The sequence below is a fragment of the Mobula birostris genome, chromosome 7, assembly GCF_030028105.1.
Source record: "Mobula birostris isolate sMobBir1 chromosome 7, sMobBir1.hap1, whole genome shotgun sequence".
NCBI lineage: Eukaryota > Metazoa > Chordata > Chondrichthyes > Myliobatiformes > Myliobatidae > Mobula > Mobula birostris.
Window position 1 is genome coordinate 111,859,657 of NC_092376.1, and position 12,202 is coordinate 111,871,858.

The 12,202-nt window shown below is 39.8% G+C and overlaps 1 protein-coding gene across 3 annotated transcripts in view; it reads right to left on the minus strand.

Annotated features, from left to right (window-relative positions):
* fam53c (family with sequence similarity 53 member C) overlaps positions 1–12,202 on the minus strand; it is a 106,364-nt gene that overhangs the window by 64,317 nt on the left and 29,845 nt on the right. The window contains exons 2-3 of one of the 3 annotated variants that reach the window (XM_072263597.1): positions 12,002–12,123; positions 6,524–6,776 (exon numbers count right to left, since the gene is read on the minus strand). In XM_072263597.1, the coding sequence (XP_072119698.1) occupies positions 6,524–6,601 (78 nt within the window). In that variant the 5' untranslated portion in view covers positions 6,602–6,776; positions 12,002–12,123. Of the gene's footprint in view, positions 1–6,523; positions 6,777–12,001; positions 12,124–12,202 lie in introns of those variants that run through there. The other 2 variants (XM_072263596.1, XM_072263598.1) reach the window with 2 other exon arrangements.

Consider the following 12,202-nt stretch of genomic DNA (forward strand, 5'->3'; position numbering starts at 1 on the left):
CAGTTTCAAGCATTCAGGCTTGGACATGCCAGAAACAGCTGGGAGTGACAATGAAACGATTTCACTACTTCAAGTTAGGAACCATGAAGAATTTGAAGGTATTGACAATCATTTTGAATGTTACAATAAAAATGAAAATTTGGAGGATGCATTTGTCGATAGATGTGTCTGAAGGCAGTCCATTATCTACACACTTAGTCTGTGCTGTTCATTTACAGTCAAAGAAACACGGCAGCGTACACTGGATGAATTCCTCTGTAGATAACTGTAACTATTATAAATCACGAGTTTGATAGTCCTGTAGTAGTACTGGTAGTGTTTAATTTGTTCTATATTTCATTTAAATACATTGTTTGTTACTCAGTTAAATGGTAGTTTGCCTCTTTTTATACTTTTTCAACTATTTCTGTGAATCTTTGGCTAATTGGGACAGCCACTTAATTGGTCCAAAATATACTGGTTCCAATTAACCCAAATCCATTGTATTTCTATTGCATGTTATGTATATTCTATGTATTGCAAAACAACAAATTTCACAACATACTTCAGTGATAATACACCTGATTTTAATTTTGAAGAGCTAGAATGCTAACTAATCTCTCTCAAATCACGTTTGACCAAAACAGGGAAAAGGATGAAATCAAAGATGGCGCTTAGAATCTGAAAACTTTAGGTGCACAAGTAAAGCAATGAGGGCAAGAGGAAGCATGCAATACAGTGCATTCCAGTTAACTGGGACACAATGGGACTAGTACATTTTGGTCCAATTATGTGGCTCGCCTAATTAGCTGAAGTTTCATGGAAATAGTTATAAGGCATAAGAAAGACAAACTACCATTTAACTGAATCACAAATTATGCATTTAAAAATACAGAAATTGGAATACTACCAATAATACTACAGTACTATAAAACTGTCTATTAGTGCCTAAGAGTTATCAGAGGAATTCATTTACTGTACAGTGCAGTGTATGCTGCTGCTTTGAATAACTGTAAACAAACATAATCAGTACAGATACCCAGTCCAGATGATGGACTGCCTTCATTATTTTCCTGCATAAAGTCAAAATAACAAATAGAATCAAAAACTACTGCTTTTTGAATTGGCGCTTGTCGGCCCAAATGGATAAAACATAAGCAGATACAAATGATGTCGTTTAAAAACTGTTTGCTCTGTAACGTCTAACAGCCGTTTCTGACATCTCTATGTCTGAATGCTTAAAACCACAGTGAGCAAAACATATCTTAATTGTCTTACAGCTTATTTCTTGCCAACTGCCAATGACAAAAGTCATTGCTTTTTCAACGCTATTGATGCATTTAAAAGCTTCTCTCTAAGCACCGTGTAGAATTTAATGGCCATACAAGTGCAGGCGACTGATGCCACTAGGAACTGTTCAGCAAGTCTCCAGTCCAAATTAAGCGGCTTAGTGTCCCAAATAAACAAAGAGAATACCGGCAATTTTCTCAATTAGTTTTTGTTCTTTAAGAGTTGTCCCAAATATGTGGCTGCCCCAATCAACCAATGGAACAATTAAGCAGAATCCACTTCATTTTAAAAGTGCTCAAGTGGATAGGACAAATGAGCTAAAACCAACTAAATGGAGTAGTCTTTTCATTTGAAGTACTAAAAATAATCATAAGCAGTGTGATACAGCTGGTAGAACCACCTTCTCTCACAGGGCCAGAGACCAGGTTCAATCCAACCATGGGTACTGTCTGTGGAAATTGCTCATAACCCCTGTAACCACATGAATCTCTGCCAGGTACTCCAGTCCATCTGCAAACCAAAATGTGCAAATTGGTAGCTTAAAAGATCACTGCAAATTGCCTCAAGTATGTTGGTGGGTGGCAGAGTCTGAGCAAGCTGTCTCGAATGTAGTGACCATAAAAATAAAATGGGATTAATGTAGAACTAGTTTAAATGGTTGTATGATAATAGATGTAGTGCTGGGTCAAAGGACTGCTTCTGTACATTTTATCTATATAAATTTAATTGCTCATCTACAGTTTCTGCCAAATAACTAATCTCAAACCTATTTCCCAAATATGGATTAAATTTAATTGAAATCCTAAGCACAAATATTTTGCTCATACTGAAAAAACTGTCACAATATTTTTTCTCCTCATTACTCCCTTCATGCATGTTCCAAGCACATTGCTTCCCATTGACTTTGTTCCTTCAGCCCTTGCTGTTTTAGCTGTGCGTGAGTTTTTAGAATCTAAACATCAGCATGCAATACACATATCTGCAAAAGATAAAAACACCATGATTTTGTTTTCATTTGGGAAAATGCACTTGGGGGGGGCGGGTTTCGGAATAACGAGGCCAATGTATGTTTCTAAGAACTAATACAAGTCTCTCATCAAAAGTCCCATGGGGAATTCAGAAGAAAATTCTTCACCCAAAGAGTGGTGAAAATGTGGGATTCACTATCATAAGGAGTGGTCAGAACAATCTGTATAATTTAAGATGCTGGACAAGTATATGAGAAAGGAACGTTTCAATAGGCTCAATAGGTGCATTTAACGTCAGAGAAATGTACACAATATACATCCTGAAATACTGTTTCTTCCTATAGAAAGGAATACAGTTATTCCTCTCCTCACTGCTAGATTGATAGATGCAAGGGCCATTTCTCTGCTGTGCATCCTATTTAATCATGTCGACTGCTCTCCGGTGAAGACATTACTAGCACATTTATTATTTTATTACAGTCTTCACTTTTGGCCAGCGAATCAGGTACATAATTGAATAACAGCACTACAGCCTGAACAATTTTTTGATTTTCAAAAGTAGTGTTTGCAGGATGGGGTTGTAAGGTAACCCAGACAGGCCAGGGATAGGATACAAGTCTCCTTTACTAAATGTTTAATAAACCACAATCTTCCATTTTTAGATAGAAAGTCTGGCAATTGCAATATCAGTATCAATTATCTTCCATAAACACTTCACTCACCACAAACAACATTTATCATGGTGATTTTTGCTCCGCCTTACATTTGTTTCCCAGTAATGAACAAAATCGGTTCACGTGAATTGCAAATTGAGCAGCAAAACTGATTTAGCACCATCATGCAAAGAAAATTTGATTTAGCAATTGAGAGTGAAACATGGTTTTGCTCACAATTTAATGACTAGGCTGGTATTAATACAATTTAGATAACTCTCCATAACTGAGTATTATTTGGGAAAGATCACAATATAACAGTTCAGGGGGAACTACAAATCTTTACATGATCCATATTAGGATTTACATTTACAAAGTGCCGAATACATGATAAAAATACTAAAACTCTTAACATATCCTCTACCTGAAAGAACCAAACAGCGAAGGCGTGCAAAACTTCAAGCAAGCACACATTTACCACATGAATAAAAATCATCATTGCAGAACGCGTTTTGCACACCAGGTCAAGTCTATTGCTTGGTAAAAGTGTTTTACCAACAGGTCATGCACTGTAGCCAAGTCTAGCCTCGGTGAGAAGCTGAGTAGTTCCACCACTAAAAGCTTATTAATGCAGGGAAGGAAGGAAGGAAGGAAGGAAAGATCAAACAAGGCAACCTTTAAAGAGAGACTGTTAATGATCCAAGGGAACTAGATTTATGCAGTTCTTTAATTATTGACTTCCTAGAACAACCTGCATTACCATAGGGAACATAAACCACAACCACGGCACTCAATTCTTTTTAATAACTGACACTACCTTACAGAAGCTAGGGCGAAAGTCCACAGGAGTGAATCATTATTCTTGGACATGGATATTTACCGTGGGCATGCAAATAAAATTGCACAGAGGAAACCGTAAAACCACTGCTAGACACACCTGACTGCATGCCAGCTTTACAGAGCAGTGAATAACTTATCAAAATAACTACTTGATATTAAAACATTTCAGCTTCACTGCTTTAAAAATGTGAATAGTAGAGGAGTGGACATGATGAAGGGGATATTAGAAAATAATATAAAGGATATGCCATAGGAGATATTACACTCTGGCATCCTCCGTAGAGATCGTTAAGAGCACCAAATTTCTTGGTGTTCACCTGGCAGAGATTCTCACCTGGCCCCTCAGCACAGCCACAGCCAAGAAAGCCTAGCAGCGTCTCTATTTTCTGCAAAGGCTGAGAAAAGTCCATCCCCCACCCCCTATCCTCACCACATTCTACAGAGGTTGTATCGAGAGCATCCTGAGCAGCTGCATCACTGCCTGGTTCAGGAATTGCACTGTCTCAGATCGCAAGACCTTGCAGCTGATAGTGAGGTCAGCTGAGAAGATCATCGGGGTCTCTCTTCCCGCTATTACAGACATTTACACCACAAGCTGCACCCGCAAAGCTAACAGTATTGTGAAGGACCCCATGCACCCCTCATACAAACTCTTCTCCCTCCTGCCATCTGGCAGAAGGTACCGAAGCATTCGGGCTCTCACGACCAGACTGTGCAACAGTTTCTTCCCCCAGGCCATCAGACTCCTCAATATTCACGAGTCTAGACTGACATCTACATCATTTATTATTATATTGTAATTTGTCCTCTACTGTGCCTATTGTCTGGTTTATTAATTATTGTACTGCCCTGCACTGTTTTGTGCACTTTATGTAGTCCTGTGCAGGTGTGTAGTCTAGTGCGGTTTTTATGTTGTTTTACGTAGTCTGGTGTAGCCTTGTGCTGTCTCACATAGTCTAGTGCAGTTTTGTGTTGTTTCATGTAGCACCGGGGTCCTGGAGGAACGTTGTTTCGTTTTTACTGTGTATTGCACCAGCAGCTTATGGTCGAAATGACAATAAACTTGACTTGACTTCCAACCTGATCTAGCTTCATTTGCTCTGTGAAACATAGTATAGATAACATGAAAGTTACAAAATACGTGGAATGGTGCGGAATGGGCCTTTCTGGAGTGAAAGCTCTGTCTCTTTTTATTTTAAAGGCTGTGTGCTTAGCCCCCCACTCTACTTGCTTTACACTTATGACTGTGTGGCTAAGTACAACTCCAATGCCAGATTCAAGTTTGCTGTTGACACCATTGTCATTTTTTTTATTTCAAAATATACTTTATTCAAAAATAAATATATACAATAAACCATTCAATAACTTTTCATCCTTTACATACGTTTCCATTATAGTCAGTACATATCCGTATTTATAGCCACCCACGTGGCACTCCAGTAATTCAGCTTACCATATCATTGTTGAGGGGTATACTCCCTGCCCACCGACCCCTCTCACTCCCACGGGTGGAGAAACCTAAACTGTGGTCCTTCCCCACCGGGACCTTGCGGTGGCTGCACCGAGTTTCAGTGCGTCCCTCAGCACGTACTCCTGCAGCCGAGAATGTGCCAGTCGGCAGCATTCTCCCACGGACATCTCCATGTGCTGGGTGGTGACGAACCAGCATACAGGAGAGGGACTGAAAATCTGTCTGAGTGGTGCCACAATAACAACCTCTTACTTAATGTCAGTAAGACCAAGAGCTGATTATTGACTTCAGGAGGAGGAAACTGCAGGTCCATGAGCCAGTCCTCACTGGAGGATCAGAGGTGGAAAGGGTCAGCAACTTTGAATTCCTCAGTGTTATCACTTCAAAGGACCTGTCCTGAGCCCATCACGCAAGTACAATTACAAAGAAAGCACCGCAGTGCCTCTACTTCCTTGGGAGTTTACTAAGATTTGGCATGATATCTAAAACTTTGCCAAAGTTCTATAGATATGTGGTGGAGAGTATATTGACTGACTGCATCACAGCCTGGTATGGAAACGCCAATGCCCTTGAATGGAAACTCCAACAAAATATTGTGGATATGGCCCAATCCATCGTGAGTAAAGCCCTCCCCACCATTACAAAACACATTGTCGCAGGAACACAGCACCCACCACCCAGCCATTCTCTTTCTCACTACTGCCATCGGGAAGGTGGTACAGAAGTCTCAGGACTCCTACCACCAAGTTCAAGAACAGTTATTACGCCTCAACCATCAGGCTCTTCAACCAAAGAGGATAATTTCACTTGCTCCATCATTGAAATATTCCCACAACCTATGGACTCACTTTCAAGAACTCTTCACCTCATGTCCTCGATATTTATTGCATAGTTATTATTATTTCTTTTTGTATTTGCACTATTTGTCGTCTTCTGCACAATGATTGAACAGCAAAGTTGGTGCAGTTTTTCATTGTTTCTATTACAGATTTATTGAGTATGCCCACATGAAAATGGATCTCAAGGTTTTATATGGTGACATACATGTACTCTGATAATGAATTTACTTTGAACTCGAAGTTGGGTCGGCTATTAGCTCGATAAAAGCCATTAGCACCAACCGGCCTGGGTCACTGCTTTCCTACCAGACAGGAGCAGTGTTTACAAACTTCTCTCTCTATTGCATGTCTGCTGTCTGCTGCCAAGGTAAAGAAGCAGTAGAGGAAAAATACTCACTCACAGACAGACAGACTATAGAGTATTCTAGGCATGGCATGGCACGGCACGACACAAGACTGCAAATGTGACAACTGTCCTCTTACCAGGTTAATACTGAAGACCTTACAAGCCAGGTCATCTAAACTCTGTTTCTGTAGCTGTTCCGTGATGACAGTTACCATGGTAACCTTCCTGCTTTTCCTCACTTGCCGTGAAAGCGACCAAGCTTTTCCTTCTGCGTGCCTTGCTTTCACTCTACCATGTTTCTCATTCCGGGGATGCAGAGTTTACAGGGAGGTGGTCATCTTAGATGTAAGGCAAAGTACCAGTGTATTCTTAGTCCATTCATTTAATCGTCTACAAAGGGAGGGAAGAAATATTCACATCAGTTTCTAAACTGCAACTGTATCAACTCCTAGAGATCAGTGACAAACAAATGCAACAAGCTCTTTTGAAACCACTTGGTGTCAAGAATATTGAAAGATGCTTTTGCTTAAAAAAAACTCTAGATATTTTAAATTAATTTTTCAACAATCCTGGTTTAGAAGGGCATATTTATCTTCAAAAACTGTTTATTCATTGAGAAGTTAGGGCCATTCAAAAGACATTGCTTAAAGGAAGAAAAAAATACACTGGATATCACAGCTGTTTCTGATATAACACAAGAAAATATGAATAACCATGAAATATTATAACATGCATTCTAATGGAAACAGCAGAGAAAATGTGAATAGATTATACCAAATAATAAATCTCCAAGGCAGAGATGTGACAAGACATATAGAAATGGCATGTGACCAGATCCAAAAGCTAAACACTGGAGACATGACAATCTTAAATAAGAATAACAACTGATAAAATACTATTGGTCTGAAACATTAACTCTCTCAGTTGATAGTATCTCCACAGATAATGCTTCAGTAGTATGTGGTGAGGCAAACGCTGGCCAAGACTTCAGGAAAGTGTCAGCTATTTTTACAGAAGTGTCATGGAATCTGTTATGCCCTTTGGAGAGGTCCAGTGTCTTCAGTCCCATTTAACTGAAGTGTTAGCCTGCAGTACCACTGCCGGTCTATCTGAAGTATCTATTGGACTAAATCCTTTCCACTTAGGTGAGGCTGTTACCATGGAACAAATAATATCATGAAGGAGATGCGAGGATCTTGGCATTGTTCCATTATTTTAAACTGAGAAGAGGTCTTCAAAGCAGCCTAGAAACGTACCTAATAAATCACACTGCTAAAGTAGTTCAATGAATAAATAGTGTTGAGTTTACATTACCACAGCTGAAATCACACAATGGCAAGTTATGAAATCTGGCCATTTGTTAACACCAGGGAATCATGGAAAATATGCAATGAGGTGGCTATTCAAAGCCTTGCTAAAATTCATGTTGACTAAACCAAACCCCTGCCATCATTGACCCTTCTTGGTGCCTTTTCAATTAAGTATCAAGTTAGTCTGTCATGATCTTTCCATTATAAAACCAGAAAGAAGACAATGTTAGATGCAGGAAACCACTGTTAGATTCCTGCAAAACTCAACTAGTTCTTAGATGTCCTGCAGGGAACAAAATCTTAGCACGGCCTGTTTATAACTGCTTTGAAAATGAGATAATAGTGCAGGAAGCACAATCATCGCATGGTGTGCCTGGGCTGCACAAGATCCCCTGGACTTTCCAAACTGGGTTTGTTTCTGCTTTTGTCGATAGTTGTTATTGAGCCTGAATCAAAACATGAGGCTAAGGCTCACTTTATCAAATAATATACATCTACAGCAGCATTTTTGTGTTTTCCAAAAGCAGGTTCCAGCTCAAATTTAGTCCCAGAACATTCAAAGGCTACAACATAGGTTGGCTTGAAAGCCAAAATTGTTTACAAATATTGGATGCTTTACAATTTTTTAAAAAAATGTTGGACATTGGTGATGCAGTAAGCTGCCAGTCCACTTCAGTGGTTTATTGGTCAGACTAATCGCGGGAGAGAGGTGTGGCCTGAGTTGTAGGGAAGACTAGGCTTCATGCTATGGTTTCGCCTGTAGCAGCTGCCCAGGAGAGGTGATAATGGAGGCGGGTGTGGCGTGGTGTCCATGCTAGCATCGGTGCTGCTCTCCAGTGTTCGCTCAATGGAAGACAAGCTGGATAGTGTTTGTCTGCAGACTGCTGTCCACTCGTCCTTGCCAACAACATCCATGAATTCAGGGACTTGTGTTATTTTTTAAAATTTTTTTTTGAGTGACTGCTATCTTATGAGCTATACGGTATGTACCTTGTGCTGTGCATGCCTGTCGTTGTTGTGTTTTGTACCTTGGCCCCAGAGGCACGCTGTTTCATTTGGCTGTATTCATGGGTATTCATGCATGGCTGAATTACAATTAAACTTGAACAAAACCCACAAAGAACTCAAGCTAATTCAAATCACAGAAAGTGGCAGCTGGTGGACATTCACTATTATGCAAGCTAGTCATAGCATGCATTAATTCCAGTCTTCTAGACAAACTTGACCCCCTGGAATTGCCTACCACCAAAACAAGTCTATGGTGGATGCTATCTCCCTGGCACTACACGCATCTCTGGAGCATTTGAACAGTAAAGATGTGCATGTTAGACTATTATCTATTTAGTACAGCTCAGCCTTTTAGCAAACTCATCAACTCCTAGACCTGGGACTCAAGAACTCCCTTTGTAATTGGAACCTTGATCAACAGACTGCAATCAGTAATACCTCTGCCACAATTACTTTCAATGCTGGCGTCGCAAGACTCAGCTCCCTACTCTATTCCCCACACATTTATGACTGTGTGGCCAGATTCTCCTCTCACTCCACCTACAAATTTATGGTAATACAAATTTATGGTAATACCTTAGGTGTTATGGTCTAAGTTTGTAGATGATAGCACCAGCATGGCCGTAATGCTAACAAATGAGTCGGAGTACAGGAAGGAGATAAGAGCCTAGGAGCTGGAGAATGACTTCAGGCAGTGAACGTATAGCTGTTTACATCAACAGTGCTGAGGTCGAGAGGCTTGAGAGCTTCAGGTTCCTTGGAGTGGACATCACCAATAGCATGTCCTTTTTGACACCATGGTTAAAAAGATTCACCAGTACCTCCACTTCCTCAGGAGGGTAAAGAAATATGACATGTGCCCCTTGAACCTCACCCATTTTTTATTGATGCCCTTTAAGAAAGCATTTTATCTGGATTCATCACGGTTTGGTATGAAAACTACTCTGCTCCTGACCACAAGGAATTGTAGAGTTATGGACACAGTTCAGCACATCAAGGAAACCAATCTCTTCTCTGTGGACTGTCTACACTTCTCCCTGCCTCAGTAAAGCTTTATCATAGACCCCACCCACCAAAGACATTGTCTCTTCTCCTCCTCTTCCCCCCCTCTGGGTGGAAGGTACAAAAGTTTGAAGAAACATACCACCAGACTCAAGGACAGCTTCTATCTTGCTGTTACAAGTCTATTTAAAAGTTCCATTGTACAATGTAATTGGCTCTTGACCTCACAATCTACCTCATTATGACCCTGCACCTTATTGTCCCCCTGCACTGCACTTACTCTGTAATATTTTACTCTGCACTGTTTTTATCTTACCTTGCACTACCTCAGTGCATTGTTGTAATGAATTAATTTGTATGACTGGAAGGCAAGACAAGTTTTTCCACTGTATTTCAGTACGTGATAATAATAAACCAATTTATAAATTATTTACCAATTTATTTTCAAAGTAAACTTCCCAATTTGGTTACTCTACTGGACAATTAATTAATAATTCTGGATTAAAGATCTATGAACCCAAGTTCATATGCTTGGTGATAGCTGGAAAATTTGAATCTAGTTAATTAATTAAACCCAGTCTTTTTAAAAAAAAATAAGCATGAAATGAGTCTCCCAAACTATCATTAAAAGCCCACTCAGATCACTAAAATACTTAAGGAAAAGGAATCAACCATCCGTAAATAGACTGGCCTATGTTGCCTGCTCCAGAACAACGTAAATTTTACTGCACTTTAAAATAGCCTACATTGTTGTATCAAAACCACCTCTGCAAAAAAAAGACAATTTGAAAATTAATACATCATTAACTTGGGCACTGGACATGACAAATAGGCATTTGGCCCTGCAAAGTCACTCTCCAATAATTTTTGGGAAACTTTTCCACAAATTTAGTTATACCTTACAGAGTTAATACTCACAGTTACACACACAAAATGCTGGTGAACGCAGCAGGCCAGGCAGCATCTATAGGAAGAGGTACAGTTGACGTTTCGGGCCGAGACCCTTTGTCAGGACTGCTGTGTTCCACCAGCATTTCGTGTGTGTTGCTTGGATTTCCAGCATCTGCAGATTTCCTCATGTTTAAGTTCACAGTTAAATTCTTTCACTTACAGAACAGATTAATCACTGTTTGACAGACATAAACAGTCAGGAGGGAGCAGTCCACAATATGAGATTTGGATATCTTGAAACTACTGGTCATCATTTGCAAGAGATCCTCAAACTCATTACAACACTCTCACAGCTGATAAGACAGTGCTCTTCCATGTTGAAGATAGCCAAAAAACAATATTTATTTTTTATTAATTTATTGAGATACAGCACTAATTAGGCCCTTCAATCTCCTGATTTAACCCTAGCCTAATCACAGGACAACTTACAATGACCAATTAATCTACCAACTGGTACATCTTTGAACTGTGGGAGGAAACCGGAGCACCTGGAGGTCACGGGGAGAACGTACAAACTCCTTACAGGCAGCAGGGGGAATTGAACCCGGGTCGCCAGGTTGTGTGTTGTGCTAACCATTACGCCTCTGTACCAATTGACATTCCAATAGCTGTGCCAATAGCAAAGGCAGCACTTTGCGGAGGATTTCAATATCCATCACCAAAGGATTGAGCTGGAACCCCAATGACATGACTGGCAGTGTGGGTCTTTATGACAAATGTCATACGCACTCATTTTCTAACCTTAACAACTAAGAGGTTGAAGCTGCATTTATAACCATCTGCAGATGGCATTGCACCAGAACAAGGCATTATTCAGTCTTGTCAAAACACAGATAAAATAAATGATATCACACAAATTTCTGAATTCCAAGATGGAATTTGATCTAATGTGACACTGAAGAAAGTTCTGTAAAATTGAAGTTGAGCAGAAGAAAATATTACCAATTGGATTTTTACCTTGCAGAAAGGAAGACCGGACTGGTTAATAGAAAATTATTTTTTCAAAGATTTGAAGTTACAAAGGTTATTAAGGTAGTGACCCTCAGGCTATATTTTATTGAAGAGACTTCCATCTCATAGTATGAACCAAGTCCTATTCCATTTGCACTGCTTCAGGCAATGCGACAAGAGAAGAATAGAAACACATGCTATTTTACATTGAGTGTATGCCTAAAAAAAACCACTAAAGATGGCACCTTTGAAAGCAAATCCATTCATTTCTGTCTCTACAAATGCACCGAAGATGCAGCATGTACTATTTACAACCTGCATCATAGCAACTCACCACAGCTTCTTTGAAAGCATGCCTACTAGTGAACGTTAGGAAGTACAGCAAAGCCATACCTTAAAATTCCTCTTCATAGTTATGCAACATTCCAACTTGAAGATACATCAGACGTGTTAAGTCAAAATGCTGGAACTTGCAATAGCATTCGGAGCGATCCTTCACTACATGACTCTGGCACCTGCACATCACCACATTCAAGAGGAATTAGGAAGGAGCAATTTCAGAATACCCATACACCATCATTGAATAAAAGCTCT